The following is a 24,363-nucleotide window of genomic DNA, read 5'->3' as shown; positions in this document are numbered from 1 at the left end:
GAGTCTCAGCACAGGGCAGGTCCCTGGATTCAAGCCAGAGGAGGGATGGTGTGCTGCAGCCACACTCTGTGATGGAGCACCTTGCTTAGGCTCACCTTTGTTAATGGAAAGCAGGGATGGTGGAGAAGATCTAATAGAGACACTGACCAGGCAGAAATATATTAAAAATCAAAACTGATGGAAAAGTGAAGTAGCAAGTTGTCCCACAGTACCTACCAACTTCATCTGAAATACCATGAATACCAATTATTACCCTCTTTACCACTAGTTTACTCTCAGTTATTCACACCAACAAAATATGGTGTTTTAACAACACAGATAAAGAGTGGACCCTCATGTGCATACTGGGGACAGTCATGCCAGCCTCACAGCAATGCTTGCTTGGCTTTAGCACTCCTGTCCTGAATTATTGTGGTGCTTTGTTGACACAGAACTACTCCTGACTCCAGGGATTAAGAGAACTCTCGCACACTGGCACACAGCCTTTTCCTATCTCCTAAAGGTCAGGTGTGGATGGCTCTGAAAGAGCAGCTCTCCAGAGATCATGGAAACTCCCAGAACTTCAGGGATCTGCAATCCTGGGCAATGAACATCCTATTATTTATCAAACAGGGATCTTGGGAGCAAATACACCAGCCTGTAATCAGCCCAGATATTGTAAAATGATGGAACTAGGTGAGACAGCAATGTTCTTTCTTCTTCCTTACCACCATTCTTTACAATGAATAAAGAAGCTGGAGGAAAGACTAGTCTCGCTGTTAACCTTATATAATTTCATTATTTGTATTAACATAGGAAAAAAATGCAGGAAGCTTTGATAATGACAAGGTGGCACAGAAAAATGGAGGGATACCAAAACAGAGATTAGCCAGGAAGAATTCGAAGAGATAATCTAAAAGACATGTAACCAAACAACTACTGATGTTCAAGGATGTAAACACCAAGGAGGCATGATAGAAAATCACAGCAAGGAAGAAAGATGAAGAAAAAAGAAAATAAAAGTTAGTGATAAGTATATAAATATAAGGAGGTACCTTGGGCTGATAAGGCATAAATGACAAACGTCTTCCTACACTATGCAAGTAACTTATATTTGGAGAATATTGCAGAGGTCAGCACTGCACTGATCTGGCTGTCAACTGGACAGCACAACAGCAATATGAACTCAACATAACTTGAGCTGTTAAAGGCATTATATCACGATTATGAAACACTTGCCATACAACACACTCAGCAATGCTAATATATAACTTTCTCCAGCTACTACTCTCTGAAGTTTCTTCTCCAAGCAAATAGTATTATAACTAAATCTCTAAACTCTCCTCCTGGAAATGTCACAGTGCCTTTGCTCCTACCAATTCAGAGCTGTGGATCCAACAACATGGATTTCCAGCTGCATGGGACACTTCAGCCAACCCTGCTGTACCACACACTGCCTCTGATGCTGTCCTCAGCCTGGAAATTGCTGTATCTCACACAAGATCAGATGACAAATCTCAGCAGGCTCTTCCAAGAGACTCCTTTATTTGGTGCATTTTAATGTTGCATTTGCAGGTCAGGTAGGTTAACACAGAAGAAAAAGAAAAGTTGAAAAATGATCCACACTGGTAGAATGAACAGGCAGATTCTTATGAGAATGTGGTCAGGTACTTTTATAGCCATCAAGCAACTTTTAAGTTGAACTAGACAGAGTTGGAGGTGCCAAAACCAAAGCCATCTGCAGAGGAAATGCCAGGATTGTCTAGTTTGAGTTGCCGAAAGAACTGCTACGGTTGCAGCTCATATGCTGCAATTTCTAATGTATCTTTTACAGCTGTTTAAGAGTTACTGAATGAATCCAGTCAAATCTGGATCTGACAAAACCACAATTTAAAAATAGATTCTTACAGATGGCTTGTGAACAGTGCTGCATAGTAGGTTAATCAGATATTAACATTATCATTTTTTTGCAGACAGAAGAGAGAGTTGCAATGGCCGAGACAAATTTCAGCAGCACTTATGAGCAGGAAAAGCTTCACCACAGCTATGCAGAAAGCCTGCAGAAATGCAGTCCAGGACTTGAGAAGCTAGAGCAGGCATCTTGCCTTTGTGCTTCAAGTCATGGTAGGCTGCTATCTGTGATTTTTGTCCACAAAAAGGAAATGATGAAGAGGCATGCTGTGCAAGCTAAGACGTCCAAGAGGGATGGAGAGAGGTGGAGGTATCTTTATTTCCATATATAGTATTGGTAAGTGAAACACTGGCATATAGCATCCAGTTTTGTAACCACATCCTAAACCAGGAAGAGTATGAAAACAGCCTCAGAATGAACACTGGGGTTGAAAGGACACTTTGGAGAAAGATGATAAATTTGCTCTGGTCAGCTTACCAAAAAAAGATGATTGAGAGGTGACTTGTTCACAGCATCTGCATATTTTCATGGTGAGAAAACTACGGGTACTGAAGGGTTGGAAGCAGGAACCAGACAAATGCAGACTGGAAGTATGGCACTGCTTTCTTGAAGTGGTGAAGGTGATTAATTGTTAGTACAAAACGAACACACTTGATTGGCTATCACTTGATAATTTTGCATCAATGATGGATAACTTAATGAACTCCAGACACTGGTCTCTATGCAGAAGAGAGACTGTGTGGCCTGCAGCACACAGGAAGCCAAGCTCAATGACCCAATGATCCATTTAAGTCTTTCACAGATTCAAGTTTTGAACATCTTGCTTGTGTCAGCTTCCAAGTCAGATGCACCACATGCAAAAGCATTTTTGTCACTGCACTTCAGATACCTCAATGGGAATGTCTTTTTTGGAGGATGTCTGAACACCCGATTTGCTACGTTTTCCACTTCTTGACTGTTCAAACCTAGTAGTCACCACCCTGTAGTATCAAGCCTTGCAGAAATGGGAAATAATCCTATATTCTTTCAAAAAATTGCTGAGACTATAGCCTTTAAAATTGTTAATTCTAAATGCAGCTCCTTATACTCTTAGCCTCTTAGACTTAAACCTAAGTCTTCCAAGAGCATACATATGACTGCTTATTTCTTTATATAACTACTTAAATGAAAAATGAATGCAAAAATACAAACTAGGATACAAGTAATATCCAGTAATAAAACTTATGCACTGCCAAGGTAAAATCACAACTGATGGGAGATACAGGACTGGGAAGATGGATGTTACAGTATGAAGGCTACTATTAAAATGGGGGGGGAAAAGGTTCTTTTCTCTCTTGTGAGAAAGTTACCAGTTCCAGAAGATTTTCTCCCAACCATGTCCACACACACACAACTGAAAGACCCAAAATGGTTTTATTTCTTATTATTTCAAGTTACAGGCGGTCAAGAGAAAATTGTCTCTTTTGCCCTTAGGTTCTTTTGTGTATAATGAGTGACTGAAGGCAGCCAGGGGCCGAGGCACTGCTGCAGAAGGAAGAATGCTACCAGAGCAGAAACAACACACTGTTCCTTTCAAGTTCACCCCCTCCTGGCCCACATCCCGACTGCCTTGGCCAGCTGCCAGGAGATCGGGACAAAGGCTTCCTCCTCTGGCCAAAACCAAGGAAAAGGGTCTGTTGTTTAACACAGGCAGACTTGTTTCAGCAAGAGAAAAAAATAAAAAGAAGGGGAATTATATTAACTAGAAGCCCTGGGAGAGGAGAGTAATCTCATAGTGTGGCTAATGCAATTCTCACCCTGTGCTTTTCCTGGAGAGGGAACATCTTGATTTTCTACTGTTCAGGCTAGAAGGCAAAGTATAATGTCCCAACAGGGCTAAGCTCTAAGGCTGCCAGGGTCTCCATGTCCCCTGAGGTCACTATGAACCAGAAACAAGAATCCATCTTTCCTCCTTTCAGGAAGCTCCAGGCAACCCACTCTGCCCTCCATGCCTGCAGTAACAGGCTCACATGAAGGGCAAGTGTCCTCACTCACAAAAAGACAGTAATTCCCATGTACCTAGGAGACCTCCAAGAGTCTGACAGATAGATAAGCCAAACATTTATCTATCTCAGGACTTCACAGTGACCAAAATTCCTGCTGGATTTCCACAAATGCAACCCAAGTCAAGGTGAATTCATGCTTGGGTTTTCACTGCCCGTGTTACAGAGCCTGCAGCCACGTCTGCAATGAGGAACCTGGGACACTTCGGATTTGCTGAGATTTGAGAGTTTGTCTCTCTCCTGGAAATCTTGGAGGCAGATACTGCTGCAGAAGTTACAGAGATACACTAGCTCTTCATGCCAACCTCAGCACTTTAGCAGTGCAGCCACAGGTGAGGGATGGGGGCTTGAGAAAGGCAGAAGGAATTCCGTAGGCCTGGTGTGACCCACTTGATCACAAAGCGCTCCCTAAGAGGCCGTAACACAGGATGTAGTGTCTCCTGTGACAGGAGACTATCCCTGGCAATTCTTTATATGCATGAGAGCTTTTGGAAACAGGCCCCAATTCAAGGATATGTATAATTTTAATCCATTTTGGTTAATATAAATGAATACAGAACATTTTTAGGTGCCTAGAAGCTGTTTGACCACCATCAAAATTTACACATGCATGTACTCGCTCTATATTCCAGGCAATATATTTTCTTCCAGAAGGAGTGTGAAAATAGCTTTTCTGACATACTTATGAGACTAAAATCTTGGAAGATAAAGGCTTCCACATGCACTCCATCCATCTGTACCAGCCAGTAGCAAAGACAGCTGCCTCTATAGTAACTCTCACCGGTCTTCTGGGACTGACGCTATCAGCTCCAGCACACCTTTACCATTCGTGCTTGTGCATCATCACCAAGAACAATCATTGAGGGAACAGGGCTTGCTCAATGATCTTTTTAAATTCAACTCCCATTTAACATTAATGTACTGAAAGGGAAGAGATACATGGGTGCATCATTTTGCCATCTATCTCCTTGTTTACAGGAAGTACATTCTTAGTAGCCTGAACACTCTGAAAGCACACATGAATAGGAATGAGAGACTTATGGGATATGAAAAGCCATTGCTCCTGCACTTAATCCTGTAAATTGTCTTATGTCTGCAGTATTTCAACCAGTAGTTTCATGCCAGTGTTAGGGAGACTGGCTAGTATCAAAGTTTCCAGGATAGTCTGCACATTAATTTAATGACAATACTAGACCTGACATAATGACTACTGTGCTTCAAAGTTATACTGCACAAACCTTTCCCTTGTGATTAACAAAACAGGAGATAAAATGATCTGCTGTCTTTTTCCATTTCAGTATTTACAGGAACTCGTAAATGTTAACACCTCTGAATAAGAATAAAATGAGACAGAAACCAGGCAGTGTGACAGCAATTAGGAAAAGCTCTACAAGGTAAATCAGTTTTGGGAGGGAAAGAGGTTACTAAAAGGAACACTATGCGTGCAACAACCCAGGCTTTTGTTGGAGAACATTGCAATTTTCTACAATGCAATCTTCAGGAGTCGTGGCATAAAAATCTTCAATGTTACTTACAAGACGTGCAATGTTAGAAGTTATATCAAGATAAAGACACAAACCTGTTGAGGCAGATTGGACACAGTCAGCAGTCAAGCACCTATGTGGCCATTTGCTCACTCCCACAGAGGGAGGATGGAGAGAAGGGGAAGAACAAAAGCAAGAAAACTTGTGGGTAGAGATAAGAACAGCTTAATCTGGAGGAGGTGGGGAGGGAGGGAGTGATGCAAATGACATCCCTTTCCCATTCCCCAGTCAGTGCATAAGCAATGGCAATCCCAGAAGCCAAAGATCCCACTCCTTCCTCCACCCTTGCTTTTATGGATAACTGAACATGTTGTTATATGGTACGAACTATCTCTTTGATCAGTCTGGGTCAGTTGTCCCAGCTGTGTTCTCTCCCAACCTCTTGCCCATCACCAGCCTACTGACCAAAGGGCAAAGTGACAAGAAGAGAAGGCATTGATGCTGTGTGAATTCTGTAAGTAAATTTAACTTGATAACATAACACAACACAGGAAATACCATAAAAACCAAAAAGTCAGTACTTCAGTGCCCTATTTCAACACCTATTCCTCTGAACCACAAATCTGAGCCTGAATCTACAAAATCTACAAATTCAATATCCTAAGCTTACTAGAAGAATTTTTTTTGCAATACAGAATATTTTAATGAAGTTCTGTGGAAAACAAAATGAAAAAGTTATCTGAGAGAATAGTATATTCAGGGTTTCCATAGTAAGAAATACAATAAAAAAATAAACAATCAAGCCAACTTTAGAGAGGCCTGTCCAAAAAAATGAAAAATTCACCTCTGGCTCAGTGTACATTTGTGTAGAAGGGTCATTGACCACATTGATGTGAGTATGCACTTACACGTAACAACAGGGCTCTGAGGCACATGTTTACACCAAGGATTGGTGCTCCATGGGTGACCAATGCATACCATCAGGTTTTGTCTTAGAATCATATAATCATTAAGGTTGAAAAGACCTCCAAGTTCATGGAGTTCAACCTTTGACAGAACACACCACGTCAACTAAACCATAGCAGTAATTGCCACATTCAGTCTTTCCTTGAATACTTCCAGGGATGGTGACTCTACCACTTCTCTGGGAAGTTTCTTACAGTGCTCAAATACTCTTTCAGTGAAGAACATTTTGCTGATGTCCAACCTGAATGGTCCCTGGTGCAACTTAAGGCCATTTCCTCCTACTGGTTCTCTGGCAGAAGATATCGACTTGTCTACAACCTCCTTCCAGGTAGTTGTAGAGAAGGGTAAGGTCTCCCCTGAGCCTTCTTTTCCCCAGCTTAAACAAGCCCAGCTCCTTCAGCTGCAACTCATATGACTTGCCCTCTAAACCTTTTACCAGCTCTGTTGTTCTCTGGACACTCTCCAGCACCTCAATGTCTTTCTTGCAGTGAGGAGCGCAGAACTGGACACAGCATTCAAGGTGTGACCTCAGCAGTACCAAGTACAGGGGGACAGTCACTGCCCTGGTCCTGCTGGCCATGCTGTGTCTGACACAGGCTTTGACACTGTCTTTGGCCTTTTTGCCCACCTGGGCACACACTGGCTCATGTTAAGCCAGCTGTCAACAGCACTCTCAGGTCCTTCTCTGCTGGGCCACTTTCCAGCCAAAAAAACCTATAGAGGAGGTTGTCCTCTGCAACTGAGTGTGCAGCTTTGGGAAGGACACACGTGGAGCTGTTGAAGGAGGAAGGGTACACCCAGCCTAACCAGTCAAAACAGCAGAATCAACCCTGGCAGTCAATGGGGGCACAGATGCTGCAGCTAGATTGCCTTCACATCCAGTCTCAGTGCTGAGTATGCAGGTCCTAGAACACAATCCAACGCCTGGATAGGGCCAAGTTCATCAGTAAACTCAGAGGTGCTGGGAGTATGAAATTGTGACTCTGAGCTCTTTAAAAACACATTCCTCACAGGCTACTCTAGTATGTCCAGTTAATGTGGTCATCAGCTTCTAAATAAACAAAGTAACCTGGGCACATCACGTTCAGCTGAAACTTCATCCATCTGCTTGCCATAGTGGCTGACAGCATTTCTGGCACATTCCCAGAACATTTAATTTTATTAAGTACATTTACCGAAGAAACGAAAACCCTTAAACTGAGTAAATATAGAGTCCTCATAAATATAACTAGGTTTTTTTTCATTTTGTTTTAGTAACAGTGGGAAATGAAAAACTGCAAGGCTAAAGGAAGTGAAGAGGCTATTTATGTAGCATGGGAAAAATTAAACTGAGATTCAACACTTTAAAGTGGGTGACATCTGTTTATCAAAATACTTTTGTTGTATCTTTTGCTTTTTGTCTCTTCCTGCTAAGACTCAGAAATGGGGACGCAGTGCTAGAGTAAACTTTTGATTTTAGCAGCAAACTGGGCAAGTTTTGCCATTATTTCAAGAGCAAAATATTGGTCGAATAGTGCCAACTGCTAATGAAATATACTAATGTATCATGTGCCATTTCTTCACTAAATTACTCACACATGTGTACACAGTATGAAAAGTTGTGTGGGACTAGGAGTTTTTCCCTTTTTGCACATGAGCTACAAAGTGGCTATGTGCTTAACATTTTATTACTTTTGAAGGAGTGGGATGCACACCAAGATGTGGTCTGAAAGGGTAACTGAAGCAGTCTGTGAACTGAGCAGATGAATTAAGCAGGAACTGAAACCACTGATTTCTACAAGTAGCTTGCAAAAACATGCACCAAGGGAAATAATTTTCAATGATTCCAAGCAGAACCTTTAGTTAAGTGGCATATCTGCCCTTAAACTAGGCTAAATAAGGTGTTCTGCAAATGCACAAAGTACCATATTCCACCAAGAGCAGAAGGCAGAGCCAAATAAATTCTGAAATTTAATATACAGACAGATATGCTTTGCAGTTTCACTGATCTTCTGTTAGTAAAAGTCCAGGATGAACTGGGCTGACATCTTTGGTAAGCTTCTTGCTAATGTGTAAGACAACAGATAGTTTTCTAGCTGTCAACCACTTGCAATCTCACGTTTGCACCAAAAGGCAAAGTTGTATGAGAGGCAATTTGCTCTTGTTATTTTCTACTAAAAACAACTGACTATAAAAAGGGTTTACTGTTCTCCAGGAGCTGTTCTTGGTACATCTGGATGAATATATATGTGTGTCAGGATGTGTATGTGTGTGTATGTATATGCCCATCACAACAATGTGTTTCTTTCAAGGCTTAGAGCGCTCATCTTGCCCTTTTCACTATGCTGACTGGAAAGAAAAATTTGCCATTTGCAAACAAAACAAACCAAAACAATCTTAACAGAAGAAAATGTTTCATCACGCTTAAAAAGAATACACAGCCTCCATGCTTAGTATCTCACCTGCTCATCACAGAAAATCAATAAATTGGCTTTGCACAGAAAGTCATGAGCTAGACTAAGTACTGAAATTCCAGAAAGAATATGAACTCTTCAAAATGCTATTCAGTCCTGGATTCCCAGTTGATGCCCTGACCTCTAATAGCTTTTAATTGCCATCACAGACACTCAAAATTTACCAGAGAGTTTACCACTTGCTGAATTAAATAAGAATGGAAATAGATAGGATAAGAGTCTAGAGTGGAAAAAACCCCACACCTGAAATATCCACAAATCCTGACGTGATAACTCTAAGGAAGATGTGGAAAGCATGTGATACTTCTGTGGTGCAACCAGACAAATACTGGTCTCTAAGAACCAGGATTCAGTGCAAAAAACAGATTGAGGACTTCTCAAACACTGAAACATTAGCTGTGGGCAGTGAGTGGCCAGAGATGTAGCTAATCCAAAAATGTGCTGATCCAAAAATCTTGGAGAGAATATGGAGGAAGCAACTGGTGAAATTACCTCACTGCCAAATACCTGAGCAGGTTGGTTCAACCATCATCCCTCACCCCAGTTGGTCCTGCCATGCTTCACCCTCTTCAAGGTCTCTTCATAGTTTTACTGTCCAAAATCCTTCCCCATGTTCCCATCTTCTGCAGTTCATTCGCTCTCTAGCAGTTGCTTTGGTCACCATGCAGGGGTTTCTTGAGACTTTACTGGAATAGATCTTCATTCACCTCGTTTGCTCTTGGTAAGGGAGTCCTGGGCTTCTGCTGTGTTTCCGTGCCCCACAGGGGAGAACATATATTTTGCAGACAAATATACTGGGGGCTAAAAAACCCCAAGTGAAGCCCAAATATAAACCCCAAACAATTCCACCAAAACTTAAATCAAATAGCCCTCAATGATGCACAGATCTGTCTATTGGATAGGCAAGCAAAGCACTAAGAAGGTTGACACAGACTTTTTGTACACATACTTCATCCTTGCTCCTACAAACACTACTGCATGTTAACTCCTAGCCAGCATCCCTGTCTACCCTACTGTGTACCAGTATGCAGCATGAGTCAGGAGTATTCCTGCTGATGAACTCCAGACAGCCACTCAGGACACCAAACAACCCCCAGAGAGAGAAACAGCCATTTACCTCGCTTCACTGGTCATGCAGAGAGTTCAGTTTTCCCAGTACATCATTTAAGTACTGACATTAAATAATGTCAATACCCAGGGAAGAAAGGCAGGTTTGTCAGCTGTCTGAAGACCCCCCCAAGGATGAGTCATGGCTACTGTGAAATTGGCAGAGCACTCACAGAACAGTAGAGGGTGGAAAAAACCGTAAAAGATAAAAATAAGACTTCAATGCCCAGAAAATATTTAGTGGTATTTAGGATAAAACAGAGTTTTTGGTGAATATTTTCATTCAAAGTTTTAAACAAATTTGGTTTGGCTATGCTGTCACTTCTGTCATGTCCAATTTCCACTAGCTTTTGGAAGATGTATATTATATATCAGTCACCCATTAATTCCACACTCTCATTTTATGTAACAGAAAAAGCATGTGTTCATGCCCAAGCAGAAAACCTCCAAACTTGGTAACATCCTAAAAGCCACCGGAGCACAGCTCTGCAAAGCACTGCAGGCTGTGGTTGACTGTGTGCACCCATAGCTCTCTGTATGCACCAAACCCTGCTGCAGCAACATCTGTGTGCTCCCTGCCCCATCTTCCCTCCACACAGGCCCAACACAACCACTGGGCTCTCCCAGTAACTTGTGCTGCACTTCCTTTGAGTGAGAAAGAAGCAAAATCTGAAAGAGCCCACCCTTCCTGTTCCCTTTCCTTTGGTAGATCCAACAGTACTCTTTATCACTCTCTTTTTCCCCTTCCCACTCCACAAATACCAAGAAATAAAATAATGTAGGTGATGGCTTGGAAATGAATTGAAGCAGTCAAGAAGCAGGAGAAGCAGAGACAAGACAAGCACACAGTTTTTGTTCTAAGCCCTACATTTGGATTCTCTGCTGGGTATCACCGAAGACGTGATACCCATAACGACTCACGGGTACATGTATACTCCAAGAACAGCAACACATCACACAGAAACACAACTGCACAGGCCCTTCAAAATTCAGTTAAAAGGAACAAAATGGAAGAAGACAAACCTCATTCAAAACTTCCATTACACAAAAGGTATTGAATAGAATCATATTGTAAAAGGCACAACAATAAGCTATATTATTTTATCATTAATCTGTCAGAACACAAGAAATTAGGTTTTTTCCTATGCTGGATGGATAGAGCTGAATAATTCCACAATTACAGGGAAGCCAGCCCAGAAAAAACAACCACAAGGAAAGCAAACTGATTATGAGGAGAGTATTTCAGGGCCTGAGAACAGAGCAGGAGTGCTTGTGTGGGCAGACAACAGATGCTGCTCCAGCAAACAGCAGAGCAGGGAGGGATGGGTAAATGCTGGCATTTACTTGTGGTTTTAACTTGAGCAATTGGAGGAAGATAATAATTTAAGACATTGCCTCCTGGATAGCTTTTGTATTTCTCCCGAGTCTCCAATTATTATATTTTGCTCTCTCTTCAATATCCTCATTTCCCCTGGGTATGCACTGACCAGCAACTTGTATTCTCTAGAAATCCTCCCACTAGCTATCTGGAAAGAAATTTATGCTAGGGGGCATAACCCTCTTCTAACATGTAGATGCCTTTAAAACCACAAGTCATCTTCAGAAAGCAAATTGCACAGAGATGCATAAAGAATTCCTCCAAGACCTATTTTGGAGGCAAGTGAATTCAGCCAACTCACAAACATCAGCAGTAATTTCAATTCAGTAAGCATAACTGGCATTCCCAAAACCTTCGCCCAAACCACACAACCTCCTTGCACGTGCACTTCTTCTAAAAATATTTTTTCTTGCTCTGTTTTTGTGCTCACTTTTTGCCCTCGGCCTTTATGATAGAAATTTTCTGGGTGAGCCCTGGAGAACTGAGCAGACCAAACACTAATTCTCATATGGAATTTATTTAGAGGGGAAGAAAAAATCCCTTAAGTTGAGTAGTTACGTTATTTTGAACTGGTTTTATGTTTTATGCGTACATAGTGGAGCTGGAATTTCAGGGCTGGCTTTTGTTTGCATTCATCAAGAAACATTTGTTATATGAGCTGCTGCTACTGCTACCAAAACAGCTGCTGCTCACTGCTAGAAAACCAGAGGCCAACTCAACAGTTTCTTTCTTTCTCTGGTAAGTCTAGCTGGAAAATGAGGGCTGGTGTGTCTGCAGAAAATTACTTTTCTTTGGCTTTGCTGTCATCCTTGCCACCTTTCGCTTACCCAGAATGCAAACTTGAAAGAGAATGGATAAATCAGAACAAGAGCAGGCACGTTCTGATGCTCCTGGATCACCTACCATTAAACACAAATCAGAACTACAGCTGTGTCAACTCCCTGCTTTGCAGCTAGGGCAGCACCTCCAACGTGAATGCCTTTCTTTCAGCTGCTCTTGCAATTCCGCTGAGATTTTACCCTTCTGTCCTGCATCATCATTTTCTGCCATCTGGAAAACTGAGTCATGACTTGATCTAGCTTCACATAAAAATTTCTTCTGTAGGTGACTGGTTCCCTGTACAGAGAACAATACCCACCCATCTGATAATCTGTGCACTTTCCTACCAAGCTCCATACGGATCAGGACCCAGAGCATCTGTGGACTGCAGCTCTAAATGCCTAGGACAGACCGCAGCTGCACTTCAATGAGCTGAATTTTAATGCTTTGCTTTGTTATGATTAGTAAACCACTTCAGTGTTGTTTTTGTTGCTCCCTGGTAGCATCATATCAGCACTGACTTCACTTACCTCAGACACAGCTTTTTAGGAGAACATTTATCCCAGTCTGGAGCACAGTCCCTGCAAGACTTCCTTGTTTTTTTTTAAAGTAAGGGGGCACTACCAAAGAATGAATGCCTACCTCTTTCACCAGCTTTATCATGCAGGAGTCTACTCTTTCTCTTGTCCTAATGCCCAATTTTCTTAAAGAGTTTTTGGACAGAGACCTTGCTGAAAATTACATCTGTACCATCTCATATCCCTGTGCTTGCTGAGTTCTTAAAGATTTTACAAATGCCATGCTGTCTTTTCCCAACTGTCTATTAATCACATCCTCTATTATAGTTTCTCCCAGTATGTCAATTTGATTCTTTCATCTGTTGATGTCTAGGTGACAATTGCAGCCCTCTAAAAGCTTGAGAGTGATCTTAGCTATTCTTCCAAAATAGCTGCTGAGTGAATCAGGGGACACCCCACAGAGTTGGCAATTTCAGTTTCAAAGAAATCCCTGGTGAATACTTGCACACACAGCAGCATCCCTAACACTGCCAAGGAGTAAAGACAGCTGTGGAGTAAAAAATGCCACACCCTAACACTTACCTGTATTATAGATGGCATCTGCAAGTAACTGAAAAGATACTCAAACAGAGTGCAAATTCAAAAAGTAAGATTTATAAAGTGCAGTAATAATGTTGGAGATAGGTAAAGAAAACTGGAGAGAAGATAGTAATAAAAGAACACAATGGGAATGCAGTTTGGAAGAGGAGGAAACTGGGAAGATGAGCCTAAAGAGAAACAGAGGGGAGGATGCTCTTTCACGCTACATTTGAAAATTTGTGATTCAACTCCAAGAACAGAGAAAAAGAAGAAAACCAGAATCTTCACAGCTGTATTTAGTAAAATACTCTTTTCTTGCTATAGCTTCTAGGAGAGCAAGTTTTCAAGAGGGACAGATCAAAAAGGCTGGGAAATTCCAACAAGAAAAGGAAGTAGGGAACATAACTCTATGAAAGACTTTTGGAAGAGCAAGGGGTCAGCTCTCCAGCACCATAAACTGCCTTCAGAGCAGGTAAAGCAAAGGGGTTCACATGAAGGAGCACAGGCACGGTGTGAAGCTGTGTTCAAGTGAGGAGTGATGGCTGAGAGACACCTCAGCTGAGAGTACCAGCTGTGTAGCAGCTGAGAGCTACACTGCTAACATATTTACTTCATTTTAATTCTTACAATTTTGTCATCAAGAGCTGACCCTTGCACTTTGCCAAAATTCATGTTACTAATTATTTCCCTTCTTTTCTAGTAGTAGCAAAAGTGTCCTAAAGATGATTTTAGAGCACAGTACACTGTGTCCTCTGGGAGCAAGTGGTCCCTATACAGATGTACCTTGGGGATGTCTCTTCCCTAAGACTGTCCCCCTGCACTTCTCCTAGCTGCCCACTGTCTCTCTCTCCCTCACTTCTCAGCACCCACCCCTGATGTGGTAGGAAAAAACCCTTTTGGTGTTAGCTTTAGTGCCTTTTGCAAGTTGCATGGCTGGAATTGCTATAATTTCACATCTAACTTGTCAGAATTTATGCTCTCTCATGTCTTCCTAATTTTAATTATGACAACATTTTAATTACTATAGCAGCTGATTCACATCACTGTAAAAACTTGATATTAAATTGGAACATTTATGTGAAAATCTAAGTAATTCCTAAGGGATGGCTCCTTGTCCACACCGTACAAAAATTACAGGTAAATGTGTTTTAACAACTAAGTTTCTTTTCTATAGCTACCTTATCTTTAATGTTTTCCAAGACATTTCTGAGCCATCAAAGATACTGGCTCATGGTAGTTGCATTGTTCTTGCAAGATGCCTTGGAGGTAAGAAGAATCAATTTAACCTGCAGCCCATTCTGCCACTGATACAGCAATTTAGTCTGAGAAGAAAAGTGCAATAACTTTATTTGAAGACTGAAAATAAGATTATGCTCTTAAAAGCTAAATGAATAGTCAGCTCTGTGATCTGCTTCATATTGCTCCTGTGTCTTCAATGCCAAATATGCTTTGTTTTCAATTAAGAGGTGTTTCTCCCCAAACACTGGCCCCGAAAACATACTGTGGGATACACTGATACTTGAGGTAAATTCTCAGTTGTTTTGGTCGTATTATTAATAAAAGTTTTTTATATTCCAGCCTCAGCCACCTTGTGCAGCTTGCTTGTTTCCATGTAGGTGAAATGAAGACCTGTTCACCTGGGAACAGAAGCAGGCCTATTAACTGGGATTTAATGGCTCTTTCTCCATGCCTTCTGTTGCCTGAGCAGAGAACGAAGTTGTCAAAGAAACAATCTGTATAATCTATCACCACTGTAATTTTTGTTTAAATGCTATTTTTAAAGCAGAAGCAGTAAGGGAGGTTTAGCTGAAATGCTACTGATCAAAATAGCATTATGATTTTATTTACTAAGTTACTCAAGAAGGAATGAACTATCATTGCAAGCTTTAACTGCCTGTCATTAAAATGTTTGTGGTATATTGTCATCAGTAACCCTGGATTATTTATGAGATATCACTAATGCTGTATCCAAATGCAGATTTCCTTCTGTGCTGGAGCTTTAACAAAATTGGTTATCCATGGGTTTTCCATTCTCTGTACTACGAACAGGAAATATTCAAAAGATGCATCAGGGAATGAACCTCAGATGAGCAGCAGGAGCACACTTATAAACCATAACATCTTTAGTGACTGATGTGCTCATTAGATAAACAGGACTGTTGCTTGGAAGATATCAGCACCAAGCCTTCAAAATGATCTCCTAACATACACACAAAAAAAAAATACACATGGATTCTTGATGTGTGAGATGTAAGGGCTTGTTTGACTGGTCTCTAGGGATTTAGACCATAAATAATCTGTTTTTACAACAACACAGTATGAAATTCCAACTTTGAGGGTTCAACCCAAAACCAGACAGCCCATCCATAGATCTGATGAAAGGAAACTGAATGCAAGTGACAGGAATAGGTGGGATGAAATGCAAAATCTGTTGGCTGAAGTATTGGAATTGCACTAAAGACGAAGATGATGCATTAGGTAGTCTCAGTCTTTATAATCCTACAGACAAAGAAACTTTATCTGTTAAGGATAAAGAGGTTCAGATGAGCATGCAAAAAAGTCAAATCTGTTTGGCTTCAGGTAAAGACCCTGCCATTTTACAGTAAACAGAAATATGAAAAAAGTGGAGGAGAAGAATAGGAAAAAGGTAGCAGATTGCAGAGCACAAGCTGTGTATAGGCATGTATTACAGCTCACAGAAGGGGAAGATTAAGTAATTCTACAAAACACACTCAGCCTATCTCTACAACACATTGCAGTTTGTCAGAGCCAGTCTGAGCTCACGTGTTCAGAAACTGTACTAGAAGAGGAACATTAGATCCAGGTTTTTCAAACAAAGACTTAAGGGAACATGGACTTCACCTTCCAATACAACTGATTCTGAGCAGAGAGTTTACAAATTCAACTCCCATGAAAATCCAAGCCTAAAATAAGGATTTAAAAATCAGTACAGTAATTAGCAAGAAGATAAACTATATCCTTCTTTGCCATAATCAGTGGTGAGATCTGGAAGGCAGCCAACATCCTTGAATGCCAGAAGCACTGGAAAAGGGAACTATGGACCTACAGTAGCCTCATTCCTCATTTCTCCAGGTCATGAATCATGCCCATAATCCTGGCCTGCCAATAGGAAATATGTAAATTTCTCACCTGATCTACATGATTGTTGCTGGTACTGCTGTACTTACAAGTCAAGCACTCCTCTTGACTCCAGGAGAAAGCAGAGCCATAGCGATGTGTTTGGCAAATGGAGATGTAAATCCCACTTCCCTGCACTGCAGGCTCAATCTAACAAGTACACACTAGCAAGGAAGAGTAAATAGTTAGGACTTGAGCCTGGATGTAGACAAGCTCCATGTGGGTTGGAAAGCCATACCAAAGTCGCTTGCCACACCTTTACTCCTGATCACATTTTAGCAATGAGACTGATACTATCTTGGATAAATCTTTTCGTGGCACAGTTATGGTTTCATGCCACAGACATATTGTCTGGAGTGGCTTCACCTTCCTCAGCAGAACAAGAACCTCAGCTGTTATAAGCTGTAAAGCTTTGTTTCAGAACTCACCATAGAGAAGTTTTGCTTCTGAGACAAATCTTCCAAAGACCTAGTGGCCCTTTTAAGAAACGCAGTCATGAGAAAGCCCAGAAGTGCTCATATCCTTCTAAGAGCTCCTATTCTTAAAACTGCTTTGCTTATTCACAATAGGATTTCAAACCTCTGGAAGACAAAACATATTTTTCTTTCATGGGACTGAAAAAGAAGGATATTTTCACTGACTATCCTTATCACTCATTGGTGTATCCACTAACTTCAAGGCATCCTGGAGCAGGCAGTCTGGTTTTTCCCTGCTCTCCAAACCTTGTATCTTCGTGGTTGAAGATCTAGATAATGTATCTATAGCTTTTGATAGTACCTTCAGTTTTATAAAACAAACCAAGGAACAGATTAGCAGTGCAGACTGTCCTAGATGCTATCGACCTAATAAAAAAGCAATGTCCTCAGGGATATGCACTGTGATGCTTCCTCTTTCCCTGCCCGTCTTGTACACAGAGAACCGGGAATTTATTTTACAAGAAACGAAAGTACAATTAAACACTTTTCCTAGATCTTACACTGCATGTTTTAGCATTCACATTGTTTTATAGCGTTCCTCTGTGCAATACTGCAAGCTGAGACTTCAAAGGGGGAAGAAAAGAATGGTCTGCTCACCCTTTCTATTTTCAGAACAGGATGCTGGGTGATAAGAAAACGCCCCCCCGGCGGAATGTGCAACCCACGGAATGTAAATCCACGTGTGCAACACACGGAATGCAAATCCACATGGGCAATCCACGGAATGCAAATCCACGTGTGCAGTCCATGGAATGTAAATCCACGTGTGCAACCCACGGAATGCGAATCCACCGCCGCAGTCGCGGGCGGATCGCCCCACCTGCTGGCCAAAGCGGCTCTGCTCACATCGCACACGGGAACGCACCGTGCAAGGGTTACACAGGCAGGGGCTGCCCAAGCACAACCCCATCTTTTGCCTCCACGTGAAATTTAGAATTTTCCTCTCCTGTAGAAAATTTTCATAGTCAGTGATTCCTGTTCAAAGTATTACATAGGGAAAACACAAAGCTCTTCTAGAGTCCAAGGTAAAAGAAAAGACAGCACATTTGGAGTCTCCAAAGCTTTTAAACATTTGAATGTGTTTTAAATTTTAAAAGTGATGCAAAAAAAAAAAACAAACAAAATCCCCACCCAAAACCAAACCGAACAAAAAAAACCCCACCACAAAACCCCCTCAGTATTTAAATTAAAACTAATCCATGCTGATCTTATCTCTCAACAAGAGTGCAGGTGCTTGTAGGAGAGAGAAGTGTTGGGCACTTCAGCACAGGAGATGAGCCAGTGTATTCCCTTCCCATTACCAGTCACAACCCTCTCCACAAAGTACAGCCCACAAGAAGCCAGCAGACTAAGAAGCCTCATACAATTTGTCTTAATTTCTTCTTTCCTTTAATTTTGTGCTAGATAAAGGCAGAATATAAGATGATAAGATGATCACTATTTAAAGACACTGCACAAAAAGCACTGCCTCCTTCCACCAGAGTTCTATAATAATTTCTTACTCAAAGTTTTTGTTCTTGGAGGTGCTGCCTGTAAACACATTCACTACAATTTCTCAGAGGGAAAAACCCCTTGTTCCTGAACTTTTCCAAACACATAGCATCTGAACCATCAGAAAGCATGTCCCAGTGCTGGCCTGGCACAGGAGTGATCTTCAGCACAGCACAGACTGCTGAGCTTCATTTCACCCTTCTCCTAACTCCATCAAAAATGCTCTGCTTCTCAGGACCTCAGTTCTGCAATAAACACAAATGGCAGCATCTCTCTCCTTAATGGGTTTAAGGAGAAGGGGAAACTTATCAAGAGAAAATGTCAAGACTGTACCATTAACATTCATGAACATAGCAGATTTAAAAAATGAGAGGGTTCATATTACCTGGGATTTACTACTACAGTTTAAAACATTCCATGTAAATGCAATTCTTATGGGAATCACAATTTCATTGCTTTTTTTTCCAGATTTACAGTTCACCTGAACAATATATTTTTTTGCAGCTGACAGTGTGAGTTATTTCATTGCACTTAATAAAATTCACAGTCTGAAAAGCCTAAAGTCAGTCTTCTTGATGTAGAGTAAGACCTATACATTCTCCACCCTAAATGAAACTTTCAGGAAACAAAGGGTTTTCTTCCTGGTATTGGGAAGAAGTGTTTTTATAGGGCTTCTGGTGGCAAAAAAAAAAAAAAAATTATGAACTCCTGAGGTGTGAGGATATGGCTCATTTCTGAGGTGCTAAAAAAACATTTTATTGCCTATTGTTTTACACTGGATGCTGTGAACTTTTACTCCATGCCACAGAAATTGACAAGACAGAAGAAAACTCTGTTTTACTGAGTACAGTACAGATTTTTTGTCTCTTAAAACCACCAAAGATATGAAACCCACATGTGCCCATTTAAAAAAAAAAAGCTGTGTAAATATTCTCTGTGTTCTGGCTACCAGCCAGCTTACAAAAGTGAGCTACAGCCAGCAGAAATGAACAGGACTGACCCTTTAGCCCCTGAGAGTGAGGAAAGATTTTCCATGTCAAGTTTTGCTATAACTATTTCAGGCCTTTCAAAGAGTTAAAGAATACTTCCATATTTTGCAATAAATATATTCTAAGGCTCTGCCATTGGATCCTATCTGCTTCAGTGCTGGTGAAAAAAAGACAAAATTTTGAGCAAATTTTACTGTGTTAGCAAAGAAAGCTATGAAACACAAAAAAATTTCTTAAAATTTATTCTACCCATCTATTCATTTATCTATTGATTTCACAATCTGTCTGCTGCCCACATTCCTGTCCTTTTAATCTCTTATCAAAGCCAGTTTTGGCTATCAAGACAAGCTTGTAACTTTGGACAAGACAAGCATCAAAAAAGAGAGTCCTTTTGCAATTCTTGATTTGGTAAATGCTTAATTTCAAGGAGAGAGTGGAGGCACAGAGAAATAGGAAGCCCATAGCTTTAAAGTACTGTACAAGATAAAACCAGATTGGTTCCAATGAAAACTTTAGCACCACAAAGAGCTTTCACATTTTGTCATGCGTGGTTATAAAACACACAAGTCAAAATATTTGGCATATGGAACGGCTGAATGCAACGTTTTTGTTAATACAATGAAGGAAGTTATCCTCCTAGTGTCCTCTGACATTAAAATTTTCTGTCATGCTGAACTGCCAAGTTTTTTTAACATTTTACCTTTCTTCACAGTTTCCTTCTGCCAGCTTACATCAGACAAATCCTTAGCATCAAAAAGAAAAGCACTCAATTCATACTGCTTTAAGCAGTTACCTGTGCCATCAGGTATACAGACAGACAGTATAACTCTCTGATGAAAATGTCACACTAGCTTATCATAGATCCACAGCTAAAATTATCTGCTTCAGAACAACAGCAGAAAAATATTTTTGAAGGTAAAACAGCTACAGGCTTTGTTTTCTCCTAAGAGAACACTGAGCAAAAGTTTCTTGACAAATGTTATCATCGTGCTTCAGATGAGAAAGTTTACTACAGACACAAAAGAAATGGAGAGCTTTGAATATGGCCTGCACAGTTCAAAGGAACAGAGATGAGAAAAAGTCTCTCGATTTCCTGATTTTTGTATTATCAACGTCCTATAGTGGAGGTTTCCAATACTAAGAAGTTTGTTTAGATGAGATCTACAGTGATCTGGTGACAAAGCAAAGCACCTGTACTGAGCGAGGAGAGTCCCAGCTTCAGGAAGAAGGGGTTTAACTCACAACACCTGCAGACGTATCTTAAATGCACAGGTGATTTTATGCATTTGATAACATCAGGCATTTTGCTTCCTATAGCAGGAAGGTGCTTTTAATCAAGTTTAGATTATGTTGGTGGGACAGCAATTTCCTGTTTCCTACTGTGATTTCTAATCTATGTAATCCACTAAAGCAACTCTGGATTGAAAATGTCTTTCTTCAGCTACTTTTTGCTTCAAGGCAGCTCTACAAATCCTGTTTCTGAATTGCCTCCAATCCAGAACTGCTTGTTGTAGTGGACTCTGGAAGTGAATCACCTTTCTGTAGTCCTTCTCTGTGTTTTCCTCATCTTCTTATATTCAGTTGACAAAAGATAAGTTCTATATAAACTTTCCTTCTTTATGTGGAAAGAGGAAAGAAAGACTGCCATAAGAGAATCTCAAGTGGAGCAGCAGGTCAGCAGACAATACTGTGAACTCTATAGATTTAATCTGCAAGTGTTAGTTGCAACAAAAGGTCAGTTTTGGCCCAGTTTATCTGCTGCTTTGTGGGACCACCACACAGCTGGCAGAACAACACGTCTTCTTCCAAGCACTTCATGATGCAACAGCAGAGGGTGTTGCAGATCAGGTCTAAGATGTCCTGAGGAGAACAGTGTAGGGTTTCTTACATACAGCTTTAATGTTTTTTATTTTTCTGGCTGATTCTGTTAAGGGATTTTTTTTTCCTAAGTATTAGCACCAACTCAGAAATAATCAGAAAATAATTATAATAGGAAAAAATCTCTCAACATATGCATGTATGAAAAGAGGAAGAGAGAGTTAACACAAGGAAACTGCTTTCTTACTTATATGCCCAGTCAATAAATGAATGGGAAGATAAAATAAAGGTTTAATCCACCTAGGGAATACTGACAGAAAGTGGTGAATCTTTAGATTCAAGACCCATTTTTAACATGAAATCCCAGAGAAAATCACTGTCCTGTAATAAGTGATCAAATTTCCTCCTGATACTGGAAAATACAAAGAGAGGAGAAAGACTACCCAGCACTTAATGATTCTGGCAGATTGCTGATTTCCCACCTGACAATTTCTAGGGCACCCTGTGTGCTGCTTATTTGCTTCCCCCATTGTAAAAGAAACGAAAATATATGGTGCACAGAACAGCTGAAGAAGTCATATAAACTCAAAGAAAATTCTCATGGCAGAGAGAGCATATCCTTCTATTGATCCCCTTGCCTTCCTTTTGTCTAACATCCCCATGGGGAAACCTTCGAGACCAAATTGTGCAAACCTTTAGGATGACTTCCACACACTACAAACATCGTTATTTTTATTGTTTAATTTATAAAACCAAGGGAAATACCTAATCCCAAACTGGGCATTGCTCTTATGTCAGTACAATAATCTCTTTATGTCTGTTATTAAGCAAAATCGCTCTATGGCTGCATGTGGCATCACAAAATTACACCTCCACCTTCCAAAGACCTGCCTTAACTGCCTGCTTGCAAGCAGACAATGACCCACTGCAAGCATGCCCAGAGAAGGAATGCCATACTTTTGCTAGTACCTGTATCACAGCTAATACAGAATTTCCAAAGATGCGTCCAAAGACTGTCCATCCACTGTTTGATGGACAGTCATGCATAAATCCCAGAAATATGGACAGAAACCCATAATTTCTCCAGAGTGACTGACTGCTGTAATAGCTGTTCTCAGTCAGAAGCCATCCATCAGCTGCATGCATTACAAACTAAATTCCATCTTAGTTCCACGTGCTTTGGATATATAGCTTGGTACAAAACACACATATTAATGGCTGTAGGCATTTCACACTGACACAAATGCAATCGAGTCACAAAGGAAGAAGGGAAGTTTCACCCCTGCTTGGTGCACACACTGTTGATGTGCCAGTTAAACGTTAGAAAGAAATAAATTCTGCTGGAATGACATGCACAGCCCCCCAAGAAGCATCATATCTATTTTTAGGCACAGGACACAGGACTGCCTTTTAAAGAAGTTAGCAATAAATCAGTGTTGGAGGGATGGACTGATGCAGAGAACCCTTTCAGACTGACCATGGGGTGCAAATTAAGGAGTAGGCTGAGTGCTCTCCATTTTCATTTCTCAACTCCAGACTCTTAAGTCTTTTTCCTCAGCATGCTTTGTATTGGAAGTGCTGTAAATGCACATTCCTATTTGTATTTTACCTAAACTCAGTTCAGCTGAAGGTTCATTTCATTTCAACTCATAATCAAGGCTGAGGGAAAATAAATAACCCGGTCCTGGAGAATCTCCAAAGTGTCTAGCTCCCCAAAAAATTTCTTGAAAGTTTATTTAAGTACATATTCCTGACACCATTTTGACAATATTTTGACAATATTATGTGAGAACTGAGTATGACACAATTAAAAGAAGAAGCCACTCAGTGGAAAATGAAAAGCTTTCTGGCATGTGGAAAGATCACTGAGCAACAAGTGCAGCAAGGAAAGAAAACCACACCGTAACATTAAAAGATAAAAGTGGAATGTCACCTTCCCCATCATCAAATCTGCTCCCTAAGAGGGAGATAAACTTCTTCATTGACTGAACAAGAAAGAAACACGTACCCCTCAGCAGCCACGCAGATTTAGCTGAAGTTTCTGTAAGAATAGCTTTTTAATGGAAAAAGTTACCTGGATTTTTGTAGATGCTAAGCACATCCTTGAAATAATGAGGTAAGAATCTTTCTAATAAAAGCAGCACATCCTCCAACTCCTCCAGAATGCCCACAAGCAGAAAATTTTCATTAACGTTCAGCTTTGCTCTTTCAAGGGCCCATTCACCAGGCTCCCTGTATGAAATTGATGGGGGAAGATGGAGGAGGGAAAAAGAAAAGTTTAAATATGCATTTACTTCTCAAATTCAAGCCAAGAACACAAGTCAATAAAAAATAGTCAGTCCTATACTTAGAACAAAAAAAGGCCCCCCACCAAACCCGAGTAGCTTACTGAGCTTTTCCACTCAATGTCTGAAATTGGATTGGCATGTAAAAACAGCATCACATTAAAAGGAGGCTAATCACTGTGTGAAAGTACTCCATTCTGAAGAGATCTTTTGCCAAGTTGTTTATAAGCTCAAACTAGTGAACTTTGGTATTTCAATTTGGAAGCACAACCCGTCTGATGGGAGGGATGACTGCCCGTGGTGTTGGAAGGTGCTGAGGGGTGGTGTTCTGGTGGTACATCAGGAGAGCTGCTGGGACCAAGCACTGCCTGCTGTTACTTGGCGAATCCTGCCAAGGACACTACCATGTGCCACCTTGTCCTTCATTTTAACTTTTGCCAAAGTCTCCAGGAGCTTCCATTTCCCCTGTCATTATCTCTGGTTGCCTTGCAGCTTTGCTACAGGATTTGCATTTTTTTGCTGTGACTGATACTGGTTTTGAAGAACAGTTTAGCATTCTTCTGTCCTTTCTCCAAGCAGGAGAAGCTGGCAGGTCTTCACTACCTCTTTATGCTTCTGTTTCCCAAAAGCACAATGTAGTTAGACAACCATATGGATCCTAAATCCCTTATAATAACTCATATTAGTTATGTTCTGGGAGCCCCAGCCATCATTCATACTGACACCAGATATAATGCCAGCATCCCAGGCTAAAGGAATCAGCTGCCCACAGTGCCTGGGAGTGGCTGTACATCACACCTCTTCCACGACTTCATTAGGTTATTGTGGATCCTATGCAATAGTGAATTTAACATTTGTCTGAAGCTCTTTCTGTGCCATGCGGAAAAGCTCACTACTTTCCACTCTACTAGAGCAGACTTGTAACAGGT

At 40.8% G+C, this 24,363-nt stretch overlaps 1 protein-coding gene across 2 annotated transcripts in view; it reads right to left on the bottom strand.

The window, feature by feature from the left end:
- The window catches only part of UST (uronyl 2-sulfotransferase), a 151,780-nt gene that overhangs the window by 7,667 nt on the left and 119,750 nt on the right, over positions 1 to 24,363 (bottom strand). For both annotated transcript variants that reach the window (XM_064413676.1, XM_064413677.1), the window contains exon 7: positions 23,224 to 23,381. In XM_064413676.1, coding sequence (XP_064269746.1) covers positions 23,224 to 23,381 — 158 coding nt within the window. The remainder of the gene's footprint in view (positions 1 to 23,223; positions 23,382 to 24,363) is intronic.

The sequence above is a fragment of the Passer domesticus genome, chromosome 3 (assembly GCF_036417665.1).
Source record: "Passer domesticus isolate bPasDom1 chromosome 3, bPasDom1.hap1, whole genome shotgun sequence".
NCBI lineage: Eukaryota > Metazoa > Chordata > Aves > Passeriformes > Passeridae > Passer > Passer domesticus.
Note: the sequence above shows the minus strand (reverse complement) of the source record. Positions and strands in the feature narration are given on the sequence as shown.